At 31.4% G+C, this 27,118-nt stretch overlaps 1 protein-coding gene and 1 pseudogene across 1 annotated transcript in view; one reads left to right on the top strand and one right to left on the bottom strand.

Moving 5' to 3' along the window:
- LOC114092843 (bifunctional heparan sulfate N-deacetylase/N-sulfotransferase 3) overlaps positions 1 to 24,971 on the top strand; it is a 162,974-nt gene extending 138,003 nt beyond the window's left edge. The window contains exons 6-13 of the mRNA XM_027935414.2: positions 2,949 to 3,131; positions 5,357 to 5,453; positions 10,135 to 10,258; positions 14,045 to 14,219; positions 17,144 to 17,314; positions 18,684 to 18,793; positions 22,859 to 22,961; positions 24,852 to 24,971. Of these exons, the coding sequence (XP_027791215.1) occupies positions 2,949 to 3,131; positions 5,357 to 5,453; positions 10,135 to 10,258; positions 14,045 to 14,219; positions 17,144 to 17,314; positions 18,684 to 18,793; positions 22,859 to 22,961; positions 24,852 to 24,971 (1,083 nt within the window). The remainder of the gene's footprint in view (positions 1 to 2,948; positions 3,132 to 5,356; positions 5,454 to 10,134; positions 10,259 to 14,044; positions 14,220 to 17,143; positions 17,315 to 18,683; positions 18,794 to 22,858; positions 22,962 to 24,851) is intronic.
- Positions 475 to 1,890, bottom strand: LOC114092845 (dnaJ homolog subfamily B member 14-like; annotated as a pseudogene).
- Positions 24,972 to 27,118: the final 2,147 nt, after the last annotated feature.

The raw sequence follows: 27,118 nt of genomic DNA, 5'->3' as shown, positions 1-27,118 counted from the left end.
AGACACATAAACGAACAGCTGGGGCCTTTTAATTACTGGACTTGCAAATGGCATAACTGCAATTTACTGTTGAAGACCCTTTTAATTTAATATTTATAGCCATTTCCTCATATTTTCTTTAAAATCTATCAGCATAGCATTTCATTTCTATGCATGGATTAGCAATTCAGAAAACTAAATAGCAAACTGATACATTATACCAGTTCATTTATCTCAATACATATTTTGGAATATAATGGCAATATTAAAAATATCAGTTCCCTCTAAGCTGATAATGCTATATAAGATTTTACATAAAGTTAAATAGTTTTTGTTTTCTTTCTTTCTGAAAAAGTTTCATTGTTTAAACTCCACATACTCAACACCTGACAGGGAAAAGTTGTGTCATATAACATTTATTCCACCAACTTAAAGGAAGTGTCTTATGGAGCTAAACACTAAAAGAATTTAAATAAAAGGCAATAATTTGTATGTACACAAAATGATCATTCCATAAATATTTACATGAGGGAAAAGGTAGAGAATCACTAAAACTGAATTGCTACAGGTATGAGAATCCTTTCTCAAGACATATTTAGTTAGGAATCATATAAGCTTTTAAAATGAAAATAATTGCAGAAACATAAATACTAATTTTAGTTGTCAGTTCTTACTATTTAAAGGAACCAATAGGTCATAAACAGCCCAAGATTTCAGGAACCAACTATTCAGTTCAGTTTTTAATATCAAATCTTTTTCTTCAGCTCTCATGATGAAATTAAATTTACAGAAGAGATAAAGAGCACGCTGAAAGGTATAAATAAAAATTCCAGTTCATCCTCCTTTATAAAGGCTAGTCAGCTGCTCCAGTTCTTTACAGTTGTCCATGCTCAAGGCATCTGCCTTCCTTCCGAGTCGATCGTCGCAGTATACTTTTGCTGCATACTGCATATCTGTTTTTTGCTGTCTTTCTTTCCAGCAATTATTTCGAATATTAATCACATAATCTTCTTCTACACTCTTTTCTACTTTTTGTAATAACATTCCTTTATATTCATTTTTAAAGTCCTTGTTGACATAGTAAACAACGCCCAAATTTTCTGTTTGCATTTTAATGGTTTGCCCTGATCCAGGTCTGGGATATAAGGAATAAGGAGGATTGGAGACCATCAATTGGCTTAATAATGACACAAGGATCAATACGATAATGGGCATCAGCTGGATAAACAGAAAAACCTCCGTCTCCTCTCTCTTCTTCTCTTTCATGTCCACTATGTTGATGCTGATGTTGATGACTATAACCAGCTCGGCCATTTGAAAATGAATGTACACTACCTGAAGGAAATTCACCACCAAAAAATATATTAAACAAGTCTTCTGGAGTTATATCAGCTTCACAACCTCTATGGAAATTAAATCTGCCATTGTTTTGGTGATTACATGCTTGGTCTTCACTGCCCGTAGATCATACTGTTTTCGTTTTTCTGGATTGCTTAAAATAGCATAAGCATTTCCAATCTCTGAGAACTCCATCTATTTGGTCTTTGGTATAGCCTTTTCCACTTTCACCACCACCAGATATGCTGTCCTTTGTGCAATTGGGTTTGCTCTGATCACCAGCACCTGATGGTTTTCGGCAATGAGGGCTATTTCCAGCAGTGCTTCCATTTTTCATAATTATCTTCAATAGTGCTATTTCCAGCTACTCAGGAAGGCTGAGGCAAGAGGACTGCTGGAGCCCAGGAGTTGAAGATCAGCCTGAGCAACATAGGGAGACTCGCCGGCCGAGGGCAGAGGGTAGAGCTTCTAGGCCTTCTGAAGGAAGCGCTGGGCCTTCTCGCGGTTGCCGGCATTCAGGGCCTCCCGGGCCATCTCGACACATTTCTCTGCCTCATCCCGGTTCCCCTCCATGGCTTGCGCCTGGTTCCCTTTCCTCGGGAAGAACAGCTACGAAGGGGAAGCCGCCGCCGCCGAGGAGGCGAGGCCAGCCCGGGTGGGGGCGTGCCCTCTTGTAGCATTTTCACTGCTTCTGAAACCCTAGGTTTTTGATCCACTTTGTGTTAACTTTTGTGCAGGGTCAGAGATAGAGATAAAATTTCATTTTTTCTACATACAGATATCCAGTTTTTCCAGCGTCATTTGTTAAAAGACTATCTTTTCTCCAACATATATATTTGGTATGTTTGTCGGAAATTGAATCCAGGGCCGCCTAACCACTGAGCCACATCCTAGCCCTTTTTATATTTTATTTAGAGACAAGGTCTCACTAAGTTGCTTAGAGCCTCGATAAATTGCTGAAGCTGGCTTTGAACTCAGCCTCCCGAGCCAATGCAATTATTGGTGTGCACATTATGCCCAGCCTTGAAAAACTTTTCTTAGAAAGGCATTTTATATTGGGAATAATACACTGAGTATTATTTATGGAAAATAAAAACTAAGGCACTTTTTGTTATTATAGCTTCTAAGAAATGCATATCAGAGGAGGTTCAGTTAATGCTAATAATAATTCATTGATTACTTATGCCCTTTAAACTGGAAATACAGTGTTATAAACTGAATTAAATAGACCAAATTACAAAATCCCAACCTTCTGAAATACTGCCACTCTATATGATTAATCATCTACATATCACAAGGTCTTAGGTGTTGATATCTAGGATACCTTATTCTGGATTAGTTTTATTACAAAGGCTTGGGTATGTGACACCACTGGTTTACACTCAGCTTTGTTGTTATTTTTGTTATGAAATATATCAAAATTTCAGGGAAAGTGTCCATCAGGTCTTGTTGTAACACATCCTATAGTATACATTAATATAATGAGAGAAGTTTAGAAATATGTCTGAAATTCAAAGTTATAAAACCTTATGCTGTCTCCTTAGGGGGGAAAAACTAATATTGCTATGATTATGTTGTCCTCTAGTATTAAAATAACTGATGTTTACACTGAAGTTCTTTGCCTTTTTCAGATCAGTATTTTCATGACTCATTTGTCTAACTATGGGAATGACCGACTGGGATTATATACATTTGTTAATCTGGCCAACTTCATGCAGACCTGGACCAACCTGCGTCTTCAGACTCTGCCACCAGTGCAACTGGCTCACAAGTATTTTGAACTCTTTCCTGATCAGAAAGACCCTCTTTGGCAGGTAAAATTGGTTCAATTATTAGTACAACTAATGAATCCCACAATCATATTGTATACCTCTATGAGATATTCCAAATCTGAAAGAGTGAAGGCATCTGAAAAAAAAAAGTACATTTGGGAAATGCTAGTGTACCTGAGAAACTGTTTCTTTCATAATTGTAGTCTTGTTATTGCTCCATATTAAGCTGGATTCTGTTTTATTGATCCTTAGAAATTATGGTGTTTTCAGTGGGAAATTCAGTGGATATAATGTTTTCAATCAGGAGTGAGATATCTATTTGCAGATTTCAGTAGGTTAAAAGAGTAGAAGATTGTAAACAGGTTTTGTGCTAGGCAGATAGTCAACCAGTCAGCCTTTAACACATCCCCCTATCTATAAATGACTAATGCACATTAAAGGGTCTCAGAGAAGCATTCACTTCTGACATCTGCTTCCTGAACCACAAGGCATACTTGTAGCTACAGAATAGCAGTTGCTTTCAGAAATATTATTTGTGGATTATTTTGGACCCAGGGAAGGTAGCATGTTTCATGGATAAATCACTGAACTTCTTAAGAAAAAAAAAATCACATTAAACTGCTCTAGGGATAACCAGATTTCAAAGCACAGTTATGTGTTGTAGAACTGTGGGAACCATGTTGAACCAAAATTTTCTATGACATAACTTGTGAAAAGAAATAATCTTAGCAAATAACTTAATATACTTATTATTTGCCACATTGGTCTCTTCACATCTGTTAATTCATTTAACCAACACAAATGTCTATGTGGTAGGTATAGTTGTTATCGCACTTTATAAATGATCATACTAAGTCAAAAATAGGATGAGTCAGTTAAGCAAAGTGACACATCTACTGTTGTTGCGGAGAATGAAACAGTTCCATGCTTGCTGACTCCAGAGGTTGTGCAGAGCTGATGACAAAACAACACAGTCTTCAGAAGTAAAACTCAATATATTCACAAAGTTGTGGTCAACTTTGATCTCTATATTAAATCCATTCAGCCCTGAACTGAAAACTAATTACTCCTCGAGGATAAACAGATAATTCCAAGAAGAGACATAACTATATTTAGCAGGTTAAAGTTGGTGGTTGTGGAATTATAGCTGCATATTACTTTTTAGTTGTTATAACAAGTATCTTTTCATCTTACTACTACAAAAACATCATCAAATGTTATCCACTGGAAAGACATAAAATTTTCCTGCTTATTGAACACCTTATTTTTAAACAAAATCATTACTTTAGATAACAAGTTTAAAATAACATTTTTCCCAACAGCAATATGAATATTCTCACCTTAGTCTTCACTAAAAAACAGATTACAGTATTAATTGAATATAAATTAAAAAATGGTCCTGTTTGCCCAGTCTTGACAAAATATTCAGGGATACTGTAATTCTTCCCAATTCACATAATATTACATAATACAAACTTTGAAGTTAAAAATTAGGGATATTCTAGATATATTTTACACAATGGATATTGGTTTTAAGTTATTATAAGTATAAAACAGAATATTAAAAGTAATTCACCTTCATTTTACCCATTTTCTAAAATTTAGTACTTTTTAACATCATAGTCTATAAAGTTACATTTTTAGATATACATTACCAATATTTGAAGGCATCTGAAGGGTTGGATATCTCTTTAAATATTATAATAATGATTAGATCCCTATCCATTTGAAGCACAGTTTGAAGCACAGCAGGGAAATCCCTTTGAAGCACAGCAGGGAAGCTTAAAGTTACTTAGAATAAAAATCTGACACTTAAATTTCATTTATTTATTTAATATTGATATTGAATTAGTCAACTTTTAGTTTGGCAGGAAGTATAGACTGCTTAGCAAGCGCTTCTCTCTCTCTCTCCTCTCTCTCTCTCTCTCTCTCTCTCTCTCTCTCTATATATATATATATATATATATATATGCAAAAAATTAGAACATAGAACTGGCCAGTAACAGAAAAATGTTAAACTATAAATACTATGAGATTTTATATCCAAATAGAAATATATCTCCTCACTTTCGGCTTAAGTATGAAAAGACATCACTCTAAACACCTGTCATACCATTTCAGGACTTTCAATTAAAAAAATTAAAAACCAAAAGAATTGTCTTTGTTTATCCTGTTGCTTCCTGTGATATCTTCTAGGGATAAAAGTTGAAAATGATGATACACAATAAACATACACAAATACATCTCTATATTCTTCTTCAATTTAGAATCCTTGTGATGACAAACGCCACAGAGACATATGGTCTAAGGAAAAAACCTGTGATCGCTTACCAAAATTCTTAGTAATAGGACCCCAGAAAACTGGTAAGAACTTTAATGCTATGATTAACCCAAGAGTGTAAAAATATAAATGACTAGACAGTGAATTCTTAAACTTCCTATAAAACTGATGGATAAATAACATGTTATCTTCTTACGTGATCTTTGTTTAGTTCAGTAATAGACTTAAGTGTTTTGTCAAAGTGTTTCTTTATAATGAAAAGGATGAAGTAGATGTCATACATTTTGAATATCCAGCAGTTAATTTGGTGGCACATATCATTTTTTCCCAAAGATCTTTATTGAAAAACGTTAACGGAAAGCAAAACTAATCATGTGTTTAGAAAGTGTGACAGGAGTCTGTCAAAAGTCAACAGGAACACATATAAATACCTAGTACTCTATAATCAACCCCATCTAGTACTCTATAGTAAACTCCTCTTTAGTCTGCCATCTCCATGATATAATTTATTTGTAAACAATATCTTGCAGAGATGACAAATTTTTAAAAGTTTAAAAGATAGGTGACAAGCAGAATTCCTAAACGTGAAACAAAAAAGTTTGTGCTAAAAAAGGTATTTATTCATACCCAAGAGAAATCTTTTGTACCATTTCCTAAATTGGTGTGCAATTTTTTTTTCCATAAATTTTTTGTTTTTGTAAGAATCAGTATTAAAATGAAGCCCAATGGAAGCTTTAAAATGCCAGACATTTAAAATGTATCCTGCGTGATAAATTATTTGAGGCTCTTGGATTCTGGCTTCATGGAAAACAGCCATTTCAACTGCATTGTTGCTATTCCACTCAGGAAAAAGCTGAAGAGAATTCTATGCAAGGTCCACAGAGAGTTAAGTATTTTAATTTTTTTTTCTTAGTCCCATTTGCAAATATCAATTTGAAAACAGTATTGATGACATTTTTTCTTTGTGCTTATTCATTTCACTTGTCTTTATCTATCTAAAGTCAAAAGACATCTAGGAAAACATTGAAACTGAAGCCTTTTCAGTGAACTCCCACTGTCATCAAATAACCTTGTCAGTAATACAAGGATAAGTACATCTACTCTCTGAAGCTTGACATACCATGTTTGCTTCAGGAAGCCCTGCAGGGGATGCTTCCTCTTATGCTGGGCTGGATAAACAGGTATTTTAATATTATGGTTAGATGGCAGAATTATTATTTCTTATTCTAAACTCAGTTTGGTTTCCAAATGTATATACTATTATTTGGATATGACATTTGTCTTTGGAAAATAATATTGAAAATGATTCCCTTTCATAGAAATTGATTTTTCCCAATATTATTGAGATATAATTTACTTACATTAAAATTCAACCATTTTAGATGTCAGTTTGATAAATCTTGTGAACTGTAGTTACATAATTACCACCACATTCAAATTATAGAATAGTGTTGTTCAAAACAATTCTCCATATCCCTTTGTAGCCAGTTTCTCTAAGCTGCATCATATCCCCAGCCAAAGGCAACTACTTTCTATCACTGTAGTTTTACCTTTTTTAGAATTCCATATAAATGGAACCATGCTGTGTATAGTCTTTTGTATTTAACTTCTTTCATTTATCATGATACTTTTAAGATTCATTCATGCTATCTATATCTATCAACATTTTATGGAACTGAATATTTTACTCAGACAAAAATATTTCCTCAGATCAATCCCATAAGAACTAAATAGCTTTATTTTCCCACACTTTGTTGTGTGTGCGGGGAGTGGGGGGTGGGGAGGGCGGGTACTGGGGATTGAACCCAGGGACTCTTTACTGCTATATTGTAAAGTACAATTGTGCTACATCACCAGCCCCTCCTTTTAAAATTTTATTTATTTATTTTCTTTTTAATTTTGAGACAGGGTCATGCTAAATTTCTGAGGGTCTCGCTAAGTTACTGAGGCTAAACTCAAACTTGCATCTTCCTCCCTCAGCCCCTAGAACCACAGGCATGCACCACACTAAATAACTTTACTTTTAACTTCAGTTTTGTCACAAGTATTTTCCTGGTTAATTTTGTATAGATTTTTGGTTATCTGGATTTTCAAATACTTTTGAGTGTTTTACAGTGACAAAAAATAAATAAAAACTAAAGCTTCACAGGTTTTTTTAAATGTATATAACTATCATTATGTACTTGATTTACTATTGACAAAATGTATATACAAAACAGTTTATCCAGCCCACAGAATATGTGTGGATAAAGATGGAATTCAGAAATCATGTCTCTATTTTTTAACCACTGAAAAATTATACCTTTTATTGACTATGAAAAATAATTACATTATATTTATTTTTTCTGTTTGTTTAATTGATGCTGGTCATGAAACTCTATTTTAAAAAGCAATAATTCTTAAAAATAAAAATCAGAAAAGAGTGTTTTTCCAAAATATTTCAGAAAAGAATCAATGTTTATTTTCATATTATAGTATTTATGTTTTTTATTTTTACAAATATTTATTCTTTTCATTGAAAATAAAAAAGACACTTAGGACTGAGTATATAGTTTAGAGGCAGAGTGTTTGTATAGCATGCATTAAATCCTGGGTTATATCCCCAACAACAAAAATAAGTTAATTAATTAATTAAAAGGATGTATGCTTTTTTCTGAATGGTATCTCAACTATATTGTTGAGATATAAACATATTTAGAATTTTTACTTATTTAAATTCTAAATCACATTCCAATGAATTTATTTCTAAAAATGCTTTACAAATATTCAGATATGGCACTAAATAGGTAATACTTCACAGATTATCTCACTTGACTTTGATCAAGTATTTTCTTCTCCACTACACATATCAGTAAACTGAGATTCAGAAAGTTAAATAACTTTTATTCAAGTTCACATAGCCGGTAAGTACTAGAAACAAAAGTTTTGACACTAGGATTTACCTGACTCCAAATAGCATGCTCTTTATACTTTACTGTAAATGTCAAATACTATAGAATTTTTCCCCCAATAAGTTTTGTGTATTGTTTAACATTTCTTCTAATTCAGTGATTTTCAAAGATGATCACCAAACCAGCAGCCGAAGTATCACCAGATAGTTTGTTAGAAGTGCAAATTCTTTTTTTTAATATATATACTATAACTTTTTTTTAGTTATATTTGGACATAATACCTGTATTTATTTATTTCTATGTGTGCCAAGGATCGAACCCAGGGCCCTGCACATGCCAGGCGAATGCTCCACCACTGAGCCACAACCCCAGCTAGACAAATTCTTGAGCCACACCACAGTATGGCTCAATCCAGAAATTCTGGGATAGCCCAACTATCTGTGTTGTAACAAGCACTCTAGTGAATCTGATATATGCTAAAAATTGAAAATTACTATTTTAAGTGAAACTTGTGAAGAACATTTTTACTTTGTATATCATAGATATATATTTTATTTCCTATATTTATTTGTGATTATATTTAAAGCGTTCATTGTTTGGCTCAGATGTAATCTAGAAACACTATTTCTTTCAATTAATTTACCTGTCAATATTCAATTAGTTGAAAAATAGTAATTTTAATGATTTTTCTATTGATGGATATGGTAGATTTAAGTACAATACTACTGAAAGCTTATCAGAGATATAAGAAATTTCAAACTTTTGTGCAAATGGCAACATGACAGTATTACAAAGCAAAGTTAGAACAGTAATTTTTCCAGTAAGAGAAATACTGCAAGATCATGTCTGATTACTATTTCTATGTATCAACTTGGAATACAATTAACAAAGCCTATTCCATCAGATTGTATAAACTATGAGTCACATTAGAATAGAGAAGTAGAATCTGTAGTGTATTTTTCTTCCAGGAGTACTGAATATATAGTACAGAAATTTTTTTATGTTGTGATTTATAAACACACTCACAGTTTTAAGTACATGGTTAAATCTTTGAAAAACTGAACCTAACCTGCCTCCCTTTCTTTTGTAGATGTATGACTAAGCTGCATGCTCTACCTCTTAATTTAGACAAATAAAATAGTAATCTTTAGCTTATGACATTGCTCGCTTAAAAAAATTCACACCCTTGTTCCACAATAGTTGCAAATTTACATGGATTCCTAGGATAGACAATTCTCTGTTCAATAAACTGTTAATATTTTAAGTTATGTCAATAAGAAATGATACTATTTTTTTCAAATTTAACAAGTTAAACAATATCTATATTACTGTTATAAATATGAAAGAACACTCAAGTTTATGAAAACTTCTTAAAAGATTTAATTCTGTTTAATTAACTTTCATCAACCTTAGCAAGAACTTTTATAGGAGAACCAAACTATTCATTTTGGTAATGTAATATATTGACTAATAACATATTTTATTTATACAGTACTATATTAAATTAAAATATCTTCAGATCCACTATGTCTTTCATCCACTGAGAAAACACATGAAATATACAAGGACTTAAGAAAAGTGAAACAAAAAGAAGCTAAAAGCCAGTGCCACAGACCAAATCAGTGATTGAACTAAAATGAAAAGATGATTCTCTTAATCCCTGAAAGAGGCTTCTTCTCACATCCCTTTATCTCCATTTTTTTAGAACATATTTCTTTTTAAATGCTAGATATCTATAACATTAATCCAAGAAGTAATTATAATGAATCTGTTTGGATCCTTACATTATTTAATTTCTTAATAACTTTGAAATGCTAATAGTAGAAACTTTCTTTTCATTACATTAATTTCTAAATTTCTCTTGTCTTTTCAGGTACCACTGCTTTGTTTCTGTTCCTGGTTATGCATCCTTCCATCCTTAGTAACTCCCCCAGCCCAAAAACCTTTGAGGAGGTACAGTTCTTTAATAGAAATAACTACCACAGGGGGATTGATTGGTAAGATGGGTTATTAGTATAAATCTAAAAGTTTGTGTACTGTGCATAGTATAATCTTAGTGTTAATATTTAGAAACATGTATGTTTGTATTCATAAATAAAAGTTATCCTGGGTGGCTTGGAAACTGATCAAATAACATGAAGGAACACAGAAAATCATTCATAACACACTCATTTCAGTTTATGGAGTCACTTATTGTTTCATGAGGCTCACATGTAACTTCAATTGGCATCAATTATCTGTGATGATGATCACAAATGTGAAATAGAAAAAAAAATAGTATGATACTCAGAAATTTCATTCCTTTGTACTCTTAAGAAAACATTTTCATATTTTTCTCCTGCGCACTTTTTATTATGTGGTGCTATAATTCATGTATATACTTTTTTATTTTGTTTTGGTTAGGCAATAATAATAAGTATATAGAAATATAAATGTGTATATATCTCATGAGTAATGAAAGCAATAAAAACTCTATCAAAAATTTATGAAATTTAAATTTTTACCTTTGAATTGAAATTAGAAATAAATTAGATATCTTAAGAAAATAGTTAAAATGTGAAAGTGTAGATACATACAAAACTGTAATATAGAGTAGAAATGGATGGTACAATGTAACATTTTAATCATGAAATATATCAAGAGATTTTGCTGCTAGGGTATAATGCTAGATGGAGTAATTTAAAGGAGTGAAATTCTTGTAATAATTCTAGAGCATAAACACACATTTTGCATTGATTTTAGCAAGAGTCATGTATGTTAATATCTGTTTTGTCACATTATGTGATCTCAGTTTTATAAGTACCACCCACCTCAAGTGTTGTTTGAGGTAGTCTGAATGAAAAGGTAAACTAATGGATCCAGTAAAATTTGAACACCCACTAGAATTCACATATGCTAAAATTGTTATGTATGTCACTGCCAATTTTTCTATATAGAGCTTGATGTTCATTATGTGGTGTTAAATAATAGCAGGGAGGATTGAGAACCATCAACTACTTCAGCTGCTCCTTGACTGTGGGAATAATCAATTTTTTGTTGTCATGAATTATATCAAATAAAACCTTCTTGATCATAGCTAGTACAGTATAGACACTGTTATATGAACAAAAAGTTTCTTAAGCCATTTATAAGGATAGGACTTAAATAAATAGACAATTAAAAAACAATGAAGGACTTTAAATATAACTCACTAAAATTACCCCAAACACAAGCATTTTTGATTGATAAAGTATATACTTATAAAAGGCAGTTAATCCAAATGACAGATAATTATTGCAAATTTTAATATATAACACTAAGTATAGCTTTGCATGCAACAACTTCAAATATTCACATTTATCAGACTGGTCTGGCTTCTCTATGAAGCATTAACTACTTAGGTATCTTTTTATAATCATAGTTCCAAAAGGTGTAGAAGATTGTGTGTCTCAGAGTCCCAGGGTCATTTAAAGAATTAACTTAGGCACAGCTAGTTTATCTGGGTTCTTGGATCTGCATTTTTTGAGAATGGATAAAGCTAGGGTTGCTTTAACTGACAAGCAGCTTAGGGTACAAACAAAGTAAGGCAAATAAAAATTAGAAAACATTATCTTTGACAAATAGTTGATTTGCAATTGGAACTTCTCAGAAAAAATATTTGAGTTATGTATGCATGTAAGTTTAATATTTTATCCATTGGTATTATTATTTTGAGTTACATGGGGATTCGTGGAAGGTTGGAAAGCTATAAAATCCTGTTAACATTTAGAACCCCTATAGTCATAATGTGGCTTTAAGTAAAATCAAATAAAAATATAAATATTCAGAGTCAGTACAAATAGCAAATAAATGTTGAGTATTGAAAAAAGAAAAATATATATACATTTTTCAGGTAGAAAAAAATGCTGAGGTATTATGTTTAATAGAAGTAGCAAAGCTGAGGGAAGCAGGCATTCACTTCTAACCCTCAAATTATTAAGACATTCTAGTGTGCTTGCTAATTCAATGGATAATCTGAATGTATATTTTCCAAAAGTGAACATTTTTGGGAGCATCCAGGTCCTATACTATAAATATGAACCTGATTTATTTTATTTATTTGCTTATTGATCATTTTTTTTCAAATCTATATGGCACTTCTTCAACATTTCTATAGTAGAAATTGTGAACATATAGGTGATCATATATTATTTTTTCTGTGAGCATCTAAGGCCAGGCAAAATTAACACACTATAGATCCAACATTCAGAACTACGTAGGATTTGAAAGCCCAAACTGTTTCAGCTATAAAAAAACTGCTGTGAAGGTAAGACACTTTGTTAGAAACTAAAAGTTATCTAAAATCAGCTCATTTCCTCTTTTTTTTTTTTTGTGATATTTGGAACCATCCTCAAAACAAGCAAGCTTAAGGCAAGCTTGGATCAAACAGGATACCACTAGTCATTCTTGATAACCTTAGCACCCCTGCAACCAGCATCAACTTCTAAATAATATCCCAAAATGTGGCACTCTCTGTAACTAGAGTGTATACCAGAAGATGTACCACATCAACTCTCCCAAAAGTTTTGTATATTTCTTTCTCTCTGAAAGGAGGCTAGGATGATCTATCATCAGCAATGCATTTTCCAGAAAGCATAAAAGGATTTCTTTACTTCTCTGAGTGTTAAGATATCACTAAAAGGTTGAACTATAACGAGTTGAACCAGTTGTAGTTGGTAATGCTTCAACAACTGGAATATCACCACAAACATTGTTATGTGAAACTATGAGATCTCACAATTGAAAAGTCTATGAAAGTTGCATGATCTCATTCTAAAGAAAACAACACACTATAATAAGAAGTCCTTACATGTATGTTAGTGACTGTTCAGTTCAGTAATTATTGAATTACGTTTTCTTGTTTGTCTATAGTCACAGTGGCTTAAGAATTGAAGGGGTTGGTGATGGAGAGTGAAACTATTATTATAAAATGTATGCAACCCAAGTAGTTTCTGAGGAATCCTTTTTCCTCTAAAACATGACCCTTTTTGCTTTTGAAATATATATGATCATCTGCTGATTTTTTATACTTTACAACTTTTATCCTTTAATACAAAACATGAAGCAGAATCCTCCATTTCTGTGCTTGAGACTACAGGTATCCCCTTGTTAACACTGGAGGTAAATAGATTGTAAAAGATAAAATACAAATTCTAACCTTGGAAATTTGGATTGGGTTTTATATTTGTAAACATATACATATGTTTTAATCTTTCATTGTAATTACTCTAAAGATAGATGTAAGTGGTTCTATATGACAGAAACAAATAAATAATATTTACAACAGATATTTAAGTAACATCAACTCAACACACTAGTGGAGATAAAAATATTTTATTATGATAACGTAAAAAATGTTTTTTTTTCTAATTCATTTTAAATACCTTTGAACTGAGTACATCATTTATTTTGATCAAATTTTATTCCTGTTTGAATATTTAGAATTTCATCTGTACAGTATTAATCCATTTAGATATATTTTAAATTGTTAGATTGATTGTTGTTGCCATTATTCTATGTCTACATTTTTATCATCTCTTACCTTTATTCTGCTACTAAGCAAACAAAATGTACTTAGAAAAACATTTTTAAAATGCATTATTAGTATTCTGGATGTTTCCCTTGCTAACTATAGAGGAAAATGCCTTAAAGGCAAAATTTTATTTAGGAAAGAAACGGATATGTGGAACACCTCTATTATCTTCAGTCACTAGTACATAAGTGTAAAACAGGATCTTATTTTGAGAAAAATGTTCCTTTTCTAGGTATATGGATTTCTTCCCAATTCCATCTAATGTTACTACTGACTTTCTGTTTGAGAAAAGTGCCAATTATTTCCACTCAGAAGAAGCTCCTAAAAGAGCTGCTTCCCTAGTCCCCAAAGCCAAGATCATCAGCATTCTCATTGACCCATCAGACCGAGCATACTCCTGGTACCAGGTAAGGGTAAACAAATCAAACTGGGGGGAGGGGAGCGTGGACAATGGAAGATCATTTTTAGCAATAGCCTCCATCTCAGGTATTAACAAAAGAGAAGATCTGCTAGTTGGATGGTATCAGCAGAAAAGTAGATTACTTTTCCTAAAAAAAAAAAAAAAACAACAACAACAACAAAAAACCTTTCTGTGTTAATCTTTTATTAAAATATTTAACAAAATGTGTTAATACAAGAAAGAAATTAAATTGAAATATAACAAACAAAATATACACTTGTTTGTATGTGTGTATAGAGATATACATCTATTTCCATACCCTCTGTTCTTCTATACATCTGTATTTTAAGCATGCATTTTAAAATCATGAATTTTCATCCAATACATATATATTTTATAAAGGACTAAACAGCAAAATTTCATGTTTTAAATGTTGTAAGGTCTTTTGTGACTCTGTAATTGTATTTTGAAAGTAGCCATAGATGATATGTTAATGAAAGAGCATGGTTGTGTTCCAATACAATTCTATAAACAAAAACAGACTCTAGGCATCCATAGATTATTGCCCCAGTGCTGAAAGAATCTAAATAAATGTTTGTACTCTAGAAGTAACTTAGAAACAAAGCTTATATAAGAATTCTTCATCACTGGAAGCCCAATCTGTCTAAACCTGTTCTAAGTCTCTTCTCATATATTCATTGTCATTATGTTTCTGAGGTTGGTGAGAACTTAGCACAGATACCATCACTTTAAAATAATTTAACAGACTCTAATAATACTTGTATATAAAGTATATTTTATAATAAATCATTAAATAATAGAGAAAAACTGTCCCAGTGATATTTTAATCACCAAATGGAAAATTTCAATAAAAGGCATTCAAAATTAAAAATAAGAATATAACAAAATCAGTATCTTGTCTCCACGATCCTTTGTTATCATTGCTCAACTTTTTAATTGAAAAATACCTATTATTTATATTTCCATCCATTCATCAATAATTTTGATGACAACTATGTGCCAAGTTTTGTTCTGAAAGTGATGGAACATATGTTAATAAATGTGGCTGCTATACTTGAGACTGTGTTTTACATAATTGGAGAAATGCTGTATGTGTAAATAACCATATAAATTAGAAAGAAGTAAGTGATGGACTGATAGCATCATTCTGTGATAAAGTCCATCTTAAAGACTACAGGGAACAAGCTGGATTGATTAACTGGCTGCAGCAGAGATGCAGACCCCAGAAGAATCAGTACACATTCTCTGAAGAAGTGACGGATTTATAAGGGGAGAAATTGAGGTGAAGTTGAAGTGATGGATTGTTCTGGGAGGGGTAAAACATAACTATGTATAAATAAATTATTAGCAGGCTAAAAAAACAGACTATGGTCTATATTTCTTTGAAACTATGAAGTTAAGATGAATGTGTAATATTGTGTATACAAAAACTCTTTGGGGGTTTAATATAAGGTAATTTGGTGTGCTCTAAGTAACCCACAATTCCTCCGGTGAAGATTTGTGGGTTACTTAGAGCACAGCAAATTACCTTATATTAAACTCAGCAAATACTTACTTAGAGCACAGCACATTACCTTATATTAAGAGCTCAAATCCTCTCACCAGGGGTGGGTGGGATGTTCCACTGATATGATTTCAAATAGGAAACTCCTTGAAATTATGATATTAAATTTAAGAATATAGTTTTTTAACACCAAGATACCTTTTGTTAGTTAACAAAAGCAGTTTTTTTTTTTTTTTTCAGGTTTACGAATAGAAGAAAAGGTTATTGGGAAAGATTTGGTGACAGGGGCAGAGTGAGGAAAGGTCATACAAAACAGAATTCTAGTTAGGTATACTAAAAATTGACAGATTTGATTTTGCATCTTTTACCCTTTCTACAGGAAATCTGGAGAAAAGAGAAATAAGCCTTAATTGACTCCAAAAGATAGAAGAAAATTGGAGCTTGGCAATAACTTAGCCTCTGAAAAATTGGGAATTTACAGAAAAAGAAGGTTTCAAGGATGCAAACTAACAAAACACTCTAAATATTGCAAAGAAGTCACTCCACGGGGTAAAATGCAGACCTTAACAAAGTCTAGTAGAGTTTATAGTATAATAATTTGAATCCTAACTGAAGCAAATTTGCTTCTCAACTAGCTGGTCTCTGCACCCTGAATGGAGGCTCCCTATAGGAAACACGTTTACAAACTTACCGCTAAGCCTGAATATTTATTGGTCAATTTAAGGAAAAGATGGTTTTCTCAAATCCATGGGCTGGTATCTGAGTCATTATGAAACACTTTCGTATTTGGATTGCTGCTTTCTGTATTTTCTGAACAATAAATGGTTCTGATTCACTGCAAAGGTTACCTTTAGATAAAATAATCTTGGCTTTCAGATGCTAGGTAATATATGATAAAATCTATGGATTTGGGATAATGTATATGTCAGAGTTTCTCCATTTTAAATAGCAAATAGGATTTTTTTTCCTGATCTAAAAACTACATTACAAGGAAGAGCAAAAATTATTTGGTTGAACTAGTGCTTATGTATTACACATATCCACTGAGCTTGATGAATGATTTTCTTATGGGCTGAAAAGGGGACATAATGCAGCTTTCAAAAGTTTACTTTCAGGTAAAATACATATACAAAGGGGAAAAAAAACTCAGTAAAGTTGGTTAAGGAATTCTACCAATAAGAATTCATCCTCTGTCAAATAAGTCTTTAAAATACATACTCATCAGTGTCATAATTTTAAATTTTGATTCTCCAAGCAAACATTTTCATCCTTTATTAATTTCAAAATAAATAACTCTCCAGCAGTGAGACACTCTTTCCTCTAGCTTAAGGACTTGTCAGAAAGATTTGTTTTTAATTATTTATGTTTATGTTTCAAGTTAGTTTAATTATCCACCTTTTTATCAGCATCAGCGATCACATGAAGACCCTGCAGCTCTGAAGTTTAGCTTCTACGAAGTAATCTCAGCCGGGCCCCATGCACCCACGGAGCTTAAAACCTTGCAGAAGAGATGTTTGGTCCCTGGGTTGTATGCCAGCCACATTGAGAGATGGCTTGTTTATTTCCCTCCCTTTCAGGTATGGAGCAATAAAAATTTACATCATGTAACAATCTCATTAAGTTGATGACTTTGCCTCAAGGATAGAGGAAAATTTTACTCATTAAAACTACTAGCTTTTTACTTTTTACTTATAAATAATGGACTGTGGCAAAGAAAAATAGAGAGGCAAAGTAGAAAAGCAGTCTGATTTTTGGAAAGTATTTCAGAGTAATTTTCCCTGTTCCATTTTCTGGTGCCTTACCTGATTGTAAAGAGTTTCAATAGCTTCCTGATTAGATCCCTAATTCTTATTCTGACATAAATAAAGCTTGAAGGGAGCCTCTTCACTAAACAAGGCAAATATTGTTTTGCTTAATTAAGTGATGTTATTTTGCTTCTGAATCACCTTGTTGAAATTTTTGGAAGTCTTATGCTTTTATCACATTCCTTACTCTTTTTTTGGGGGGGTGGCGGGCATCAACTTAGGTTACCAAATCAAATCCTTTGGATTGTATAAACCATCTAGTCATGTCAGATGTGGTGTGTACTTGCACTTTTAAAACTGCAGTGTCCAATGTGATAGCTATTACCACTTAATGTTAATTCAATTTGTATTAATATTAAGAGAAATTAAAAATGCAGTTTCTTATTTGTATTATCCACGTTCAAATGCTCAATAGTTACCTGTTAGCGCAGCTATAAAACATTCATTATCACAGAAAGTTCTATTAAGTAATGCTAATCTAGACTGATAGAAATATTGGAAAATAGGTATGGGCTGGAGTTGCATTACAGGCTTTGTAACCTTCCATTCCATCCTCAGTCATTTTATCTTGCTGGGTCCACTATCATCATAGTAACAAATTCTTCCCCTTAGTTTTTTGAGGAACTATGTACATGCACTGGTTCTCTGAGAATTCTTACCTTCTCCATATGAATTATCAAAGTATTTCTTCAAACTGTACATTGCTACTCCTAAATGGAATTGTAAAACATGGCATGTCTTCTTTCTTATTACATTTGGGCTTATTTTGAACATTCATTTCTTTTCCACAGTGCTCCTTTCCAATATCGATGATGGAATAATTGCTTTTTTTTCTTGGCTTATATTTGTGATTTTGCAGTTAAATTTCTAAACTCTCTTGGTCCCCACAATTGGCTTTTTGCTTTTATAGTGTTTGTAGGAGTTCTCAGGTAACAAAAATGAATGTGCTTAATTAGCATGATTTATTTCTTGGTTCAGGCCATTAACAAGTACTGTGTGATTATATCTAATAATGATGCATGCAATTCTCCTTAGGACCTTGTTTCTGAATAAACAGAAAAAAATTTATTTTACAGTTAACATGTCTTTTTTCAACATTAATTAAATAATAATAATTATTGTTATTATTTTGGTGATTTAGTTGCTAATTATCGATGGGCAACAACTAAGAACTGATCCTGCTACAGTAATGGATGAAGTACAGAAGTTTCTAGGAGTCTCTCCTCATTATAATTACTCAGAGGCTTTAACGTAAGTTTGTATTCTCATTAATTAATTAAACTTTCAGCAGGGAAATAATTTTAAGAAACTGTAGTTTGGTGATGCAATTGTCAATTTATATGTTAACCATTTGGGGAAGAACAATTAAAACATTGTGATGAAGAAAGGTCCTAAATCACCTGTTTACTCCTAAATATGCAGATTTCTCCTGGAAGAAAAGTGGAGGAAAAAAATTGTGATTCTAAAAACCAACAACAAACCTTAAGAGTAGACTTGAAATAAGTTCATAAAAGTTGACATATTTAACAGACAATATTTCAACCTCTTGGATGTATGAAGAGGAGATTAGATAATATTGGAACTGGCCTTTTTTGCAGTTTTCAGAAACAATGTTATACAGGCAGGAATAATCCAATAGGTGACAGCATAGGCAGAGAGAGAGAGAGAGAGACAGAGACAGAGAAAGGGAGAGAGAAAGAGAGATGTACTATTATTGTTCTATTGCAGTAGTTTTATTTTTTACCTTTGTCTTTATGTAAAATAAATGTGACCTTGTCATCCTTTCTTCAGATACCTCAGCAGTTAAAAGCAGTGATTTGGTTTTTTGTTTGTTTGTTTGTTTTGGTAGTTTTTTTAATTTTTATTTTTTCTTGATTTCCTCTGATCTTCCTTGGTAATTGACTCCAAGGGGGTCAAGAGAAGCATTAGAATTTAAGAAAGGACTCACTGTCGAATTGTCATGTGCCTGAGAGTGAGTAACAATGCACTTCCAGTGAGTTTCTTTTCATATTTTCTTGTGATCATCATTGACACACCTTGTGAAAACCACTAGTGCACTTGTAGAATATTTGGAGGTTTCATGTCATTTTCTTAGGTCTAACATTGTCTTCTTTCACCCTATAGCTTTTGCAGTTGTTTATCTGAACCCCATCTTCACAGTTTAGTTACTCTTCTTATAGTAACTCTGACAGTTGTTTCTGTGATACTATAGAAATATTGGGATGGCTATGAGTACAAAATGTATATTCTCATAAATGTTATTTATACCAAAAACTAAGAGATCCTTTATATATTTTGGTATTATTTCTTATTTTCCTGCTATGATAGCGAATATCATCTCTTTGGTGTTTGCATTTCTTTTTCAGCTTAAGACCCTTCCTTCCTTCCTTTATTAAGGATTTACTAAACAAAATCCAATATGAATTCTCAACCAATCACTTAAATACAGTGCATTGCACAAAGTAGAATAAATGAATGAAATTAGGTATACACAAACGTTTTTACAATACTCTTGGCATGAGAGAATGCTCCAATTTAAGAAGTCTCTAAACTGATTATTTTCAGTTTAGCAAATTCTACTATCAAAACTTATTTTCAAAAGCAATGGTAAAAATCCTCCATTGTCAAAGTGTTTTTTATTCCATTCCATGATTACTAAAGAAAATATTCTAGAATTCCAAAATTTATACCAACTAACTGGATAGTTGGATCTTAAAATTACTTTTTATTGTCATAATTGATTTTAAAAGTCTTATTGAATATGTAAAAATAATCTGATTTTCTCAGTGAGTGCGGGTGTGGTTTGAAATGAAGACTATTAGCTTAAAACAATACATTTTGGAACTTTCTCATTCAAAAAAGTAAGTTACATTTTACAACTTATTTCAGGGTATTTATTGAATCAAATGCATACTGCCTTAAAAGAGGGCCAGTATCCAGAGAGGCTGGGAGGCCTCATTTAAAAACTTTTGTCCAACAAAAACTTAATTCCTTAATTATGAACAATAGGATTGATATTATATTGACACCAGTATAGTTTTCAGGTTATGTGTTATATAGTGTTTTGAAAATAATTAAATATTTGAAAAAATGAAGAAAATTAAAACTTGACATGAATTGTACTAATGTGATAAATTAAAATTAAAAATATAAATTTAAATTTTACCACAAATATTTCCATTCACAATTATCACATAGGCATTGATGTCCATGACAGGAGTCTTCAATTCAGAAATACTAGTTACTTAAATACCTGAACATGACATCTCATTTCTCAGCCCATTAATATATTTGTTTAGTGAAACCAGACTGTGTTAAATAAAAATTTAATACAAATTTACTTTGAAAACTTTGATGAATGGGAATTATTAATTTGAAAGTCAGAGATAGAATATAATTTTTCTTTTGTGTGTGTGTGTGTGTGTGTGTGTGTATTTTATGAGGCTTGGTTAAGTCATAAAGGACTGAAGATGCATTAAATTTAGAAAGACTTCAAATGTTTCTAATATCACATCCTGATAATCAAATTTATGTTGCCCAGGTGTTCTTTCCCAATTCACTGCAGATGAGTTTGGGTAAGAATCTACCGTGTAAAGACTTTTTAATAGCAAAACTAGTTGTCATAGTAACTAAAATCTGGTTATCCTTAGGATGACCTATGAAGAAGCATCTAGAAATGTCGTTTTGAATAGAAATATATTTACTAAACATATTTATTATACATACTAAATAACTTATATGTGTGTGTATATATATATCCTCACAAAACTGTGTGATAAGTAGTATTAGCAAAATAGTACTATTTTTCAGGTAAAAATATTAGAACATAGGAAAATTAAGCCAAAAATTAGTTAGCAAGTAGTTTAAGGAGGGAGATTTGGAAATCAGTTATTTCTGGAACCTACCCTGACCAATCTTAAGTTCTTCCCATTTTCACAAGAACAGACAAAAACTATTGTGAATTTTTGTAATAGATAGTATATCAACAGGAAGTACTTCCTTTCAAAACTGAAAGCTTAAAATGAGCTTTATAAGCTGTATCAGACATTGCTACAAACAGAATCTATCTTGCGACTCACTGAATTTCACATTACAAATAAATGTTTAATTATAAAGGTATGCAATTAAGGCCATATTGAGATACCAGTTTACACCCATTGCAATGGTTATAATCCAAAAGATAATATGTGATGTTGGCAAGAAAGTGGTGAAACTTGAAACTTTATATATTGCTAATGGTGGTGAGTGGCTACAGGAAGTAGATCTCTGGGGGCATGGCCTTGGGAACTATATCTGGTCCCTGGCTTCTTTCTCACTCTCTGCTTACTGGCTACCATGAACTGATCAACTTTCCTCCCCTGTACCCTTTTGCTATGATATTCTGCCTTATCTCAGATCCACAGTAATAGTCAGTCAACCATGAATTGAACTTTTAAACTCAAAATAAACTTTACCTCCTCTAAGTTGTGCTTGTCAGGTATTTTTGTCACAGTAATAAAAAGCTGATTAACAGGGTTATAATGAAGGTTCAAATAGAGAAATATAAAATATTTTGATAAACAAATATAAATGTAACATAATACTATTATTATTACAATTATAGTATGAAAATCCCATTTATAGATGGAATTACTTTAATATAGCTCTCATATTAAAAGAAGAAATTCTTTTATCTGGAAAATAATTAAATTTGGTTTATAGCTATAGAATTCTAAAAGTAATAACTCCATGGCACATCAATATCTTTTCTCTCAAATCACCCTGTAGTTCTGTGATACACAGAAGTGATGAAGATTGATTTGTCATTTTTAAACTCTATAAAAATGGACTTAAAATTTATAAATATTTTGATACCATATGAAGGAATTAGTCTTAATTTTTTATTAATAGGATATTTTTTACTGAAAATTTTTGTATTAAGAAATGGGCAAACTTAGAAATATGACAGAGGGACTGAAAATTCCTTATGACAAAATTAGCATGGAAATTAGAGTTTTCAGTGTGCAAATATTGCTCATAAATTTTATTAAATTTATGGATTTCAGGATTGTATGCTAACTTAAACATGGAACACTGGGTGGTAACCATAGACAGGTGGGACATGGCTGGAGGAAGTAGGTCTTTCTATACTATTTTATTCTTTATGACACAAAATTTTATGCAAAGAGTTATAGTATAAAAGAAAAAAAAACTTCCAGTTTTATTTGTTATAGATTGATATTCAAATAAAAATACTTATGTTATTGGTCATCATATCTTATAAACTACTTAAAAATAATTTCTTTAAGGTTTCTTTGGGGGTTTGTAATTTTTTAGGTTTGATTCTCATAAAGGTTTCTGGTGTCAGTTGCTGGAAGAAGGTAAAACAAAATGCCTTGGAAAGAGTAAAGGAAGAAAATATCCACCAATGGATTCTGATGTAAGTGTAGAGCTTAAAAATCTAAGCTATTTGTACAAAAGAATAAATAGTAACATCACATCTGTTTTCTTAGAAAAGTGATTAAGTCAAATTCAACTTTCTAAAATTTAAAAGTGACAATTGAGTTTTAGAATATCTATGTTGTTTGTTTTTTGATTTCTTCAATTATATAACATTACCTGTCATGCAAGAATAAATGAAAACAATAGAATTTTTTCAATTTTGAATAAGGACAGAAAGATATCATCTCATTCTAAAAGGAATGATACTGCACAGAAATTTTTGCACTAAAAAGGTTAAGTGAATCCAAGAAAGGAAATATATCAACTAGAAATTGAAAATAGGATCAAAAGGTTTCTATCTTTTGTCACCATAAAATTACTCCATAGTTGTAAATATAGCCTAGATAATATTATTGTTATAATGTACTGAACTTTGAACTGTTTTTATGCTATTAAAATGAAAAAAATTAATACATTTCCCAGACGTATAATATACTAATATATTACTCAGGTTTTTTTTTCTTTTAAGAGAAAGAGAGAGAATTTTTTTAATGTTTATTTTTCAGTTTTTGGTGGACACAACATCTTTATTATTGGTGCTGAGGATTGAACCCAGTGCCCCGCTCATGCCAGGCGAGCGCGTTACCCCTTGAGTCACATCCCCAGCCCGATTACTCAGGTTTTAAAGAATGGAGATGTGTACATTATGGTACCTAGCACTTTGTTTATTCTGTTCAGTATCCTGAGATGATGAACACTTAATGCTATAGTTTTTATCAGGTTGAATATCCTATATTTTTACTTTAGTACTTAATGCACATGAAATTTATTCATATTTTCATTTCATAATCAGTCTACTTAAAATATAGTTTGGCTATTAGAATGCAGATAGATTATGATTATATATTATAATTACATGAATTTATATATATATATATATATATATATATATATATATATATATATATATATATTTAGAACCCAGAAACTAAAGTATTTGAGTTTTTCCCCACAATATTTAATACCTTATGTTAACTGACAATCTGAGGTTGTCTGAGAATCCTTAGGTAATCTGAATTTATTTGAAAATTATATCTAACAGGACTTTCAGAACTATTTGTTGTATCAGGCCTGATAGAGATATGGCCTGTAATCAAAAAGCTCATACTTAAATTCTGTATCAAAGACATAAGGAAAGGAGAACTTCTACTGTTTTGATAAAGAATTTACATTCTCTGAATTCTAATTTTATTTGGTTGATAAAAATATACCCTCATAGCACTATAAAATAATCCTAATACATTAAAAGAGTTTGAAGGGGCATTTCTATACTATTTCAAGAGAGCAATGCAAAATTTATTGTTTTTATGTCAAACTTTGTACAAAATTTATTTATTAAAGTTACAACATTTAAAAGATACCATATAATGTTTTTCTTAATATTTCATTTTACTCTGGTCTCACATAGAAACACTGAGATAAAATACAAAATTTAGTGGTAAAGAACTTTTCAAGATATCAATTTCAAATCTCTCTACAAGGTTACTGTGAAGTACATAATGAATTTATTGAAGTACATAATGAATTTATGGTAACAAACCATCTTTTGATATGAATAGCTTACCTATATATTTCCCAGAGTAAAACCTACCAAATTGAAGGGGCTAAAGTGTCTGGTTTGGTCATATGATTTTCAGAGAAAGGTAGATATAAAGGGCCTCAAAAATGTCAACAAAACACTATGGGCTAAATAAACAGTTCACCTGCTTAATACAAATTTTAATCCAGATCTGATATACTTGATGATTATTTAATCATAGTCCAAATGTATAAAATATACTTTAATAAACAAAATTGAATGTACTTTTATCTCTCCCTCCCCACTCAGAGCAGAGCATTTCTGTCAAGCTACTATCGGGATCACAATGTGGAACTCTCAAAGCTGCTACACAAATTGGGGCAACCTCTCCCATCTTGGTTGAGACAAGAACTGCAGAAAGTGAGATAGCATTGAGAGAAAACTTGCTGAGGATTCATCTTTTCCAAAGTTTTCAGAGGCTACCAAACGATGATCAAAATATACCTCTCCAAATAAGAAGAAAGGACAAGGCTCCTTCCATGTGCTGGCATGTGGATTATTAGAAAAAAAAAAAAAAAAAGGACAAGAAAAATATCTGTTACAACCCTTGAGGCCTATGCCTACTGCTTAACGCTCATCCGAGCCTATGAGATTGTCATAGACTACTTACTGTGCACTCATGTGTAAGTCAGTAGCAGCAAACATAAATAACAAACACAAATGCAAAACTGTCCATTTCATATTAATATTTACACTTTGATATGTCAACTAAGATTGTGTCTACAGATTTTTAGACCACTGTTTGCCTATAATTTTTTTTTTAATTCTTTGATTCTATGAGGCATCCTTCAAAATAAGAACCAAAATAAACCTCACAATATAACATAAAATTCCAGAAGCATAACACATTAAAAAAAAACGCTTGTCAAAACTTAAATCCACTGAAGTATTTAGAAAGAATTGTAAATTGTAATTTGTGCTAGATCCGAGAGTGGAAAAGCTATACATGTGCTTTATCTGCATAAAAAAGAGAAGTACTGTAGCAAAAAAAGAAAAGTGATTTGTCATATATATAGTCTAGTTCATTTATGTAAAAATTACTAACTCTTCCATTGTAAGGTAACTATTATACTGAAATATATATTGTAAACTTGTTGGATGATACGTAGAAACACACTGAGTACACCAAAATAGTAAATGATAATGTAAGTGTACTAAATCCTCTATAAAGGAGAAAGGATAGGGGTCTAAAGATATATCATTGAGAACTCTATACCCACTTGCCGTGTGCTACAAATCTATTCCAGCAGTCCTCTCTAGTTCTACAGAAATGCATGCAGAGTCTCTGAGATATGTGTCATCTCTGGTAACAAACCATCTTTTGATATATATATAGCTTACCTATATGTTTCCCAGAGTAAAACCTAGCAAATTAAAACTAAGGACAGCTTCCCTAGATGATACGTATAGATTGTTTACACTTATATTATTACAAAGCTACATTTTTCCTATAGTCCAAAATAAAATTGTATAATGTCAGATTTGTAATAAAACAGAAATTAATATTTGATTTATAATCTGATATTTGAAATGATAATTGTAATACAAGGCAGAGAAAAATAAGAATAAAATCCCATTTTTAAAATTATTTGACATATCACTGTCACAGAAGATAACAGAACACAGTTAAATTTATGGATAGCTACAAAATTAAATGAAGAGAGTACATAGATGAGCATCACATGACTCTTGAAGTATATTTATACTTACTTAATGAAGTATTTTAAAAAAGAAAAGATTTAAAATAAATCAACTTATTTTCTTGTATTAATATTTACTTAATTTTTAGATGTACTTCACATACACACAAAATTTAAATAGTAAATAAATTCCCTGCTATGATTACATGTCTTTATAAAAAAATCCTTAAAGGTATGATTAAAAAAATATATGCAAGGAAACTACTATTTTCATTGTCACTATAATGTGTAAAACTAACTCTGTATAATAATTAGAAAACAAAATGTTTGATCCTTATACTTGCTGTAATTTTAAATATACATTATAATTATCAATTAAATGTTATTTTGAGATCTTATGTACCCCCCAAATACATTAATTTTTAAACAAAGAGCAGAAAGAATTAGAAGAAAAACAATTGTAAGACCCTTAGTAAAAATCAAGAGCAAAATCATTTAAACAAACATGAGAAATTCAGTCTTTATGCCTACTGTTGACTCTTTCAAAGGAATACTTGCCAAACATACTAAAAAAATTATAATAATCTTTCATCTCCATTAATTTAAGAAAATTGACTTAAGAAGGATGCAATGAGAGGAGGCTGCAGCAGTTACATACAATGTCTTGTTTTTATTTGTCAACATTTATGTTGATAAAAGAAAAAAGGAAAGTTGATACATATATGCTTTAAAGTTGAGATGTACCTTTAAATTTCTGAAGAAGTTGTGAATGGTATCCTCTTGTCAAGGTAAATTGACTTGACTGAACAACTCACCCTTTGAAATAATTGTTAAAAATATACTCAGTGCTTATATAATGAAAGGAGAAAAAGGGAA

Source organism: Marmota flaviventris, chromosome 7, assembly GCF_047511675.1.
Source record: "Marmota flaviventris isolate mMarFla1 chromosome 7, mMarFla1.hap1, whole genome shotgun sequence".
Taxonomy (NCBI): domain Eukaryota; kingdom Metazoa; phylum Chordata; class Mammalia; order Rodentia; family Sciuridae; genus Marmota; species Marmota flaviventris.
This window is presented reverse-complemented; position numbering and strand designations above follow the sequence as displayed.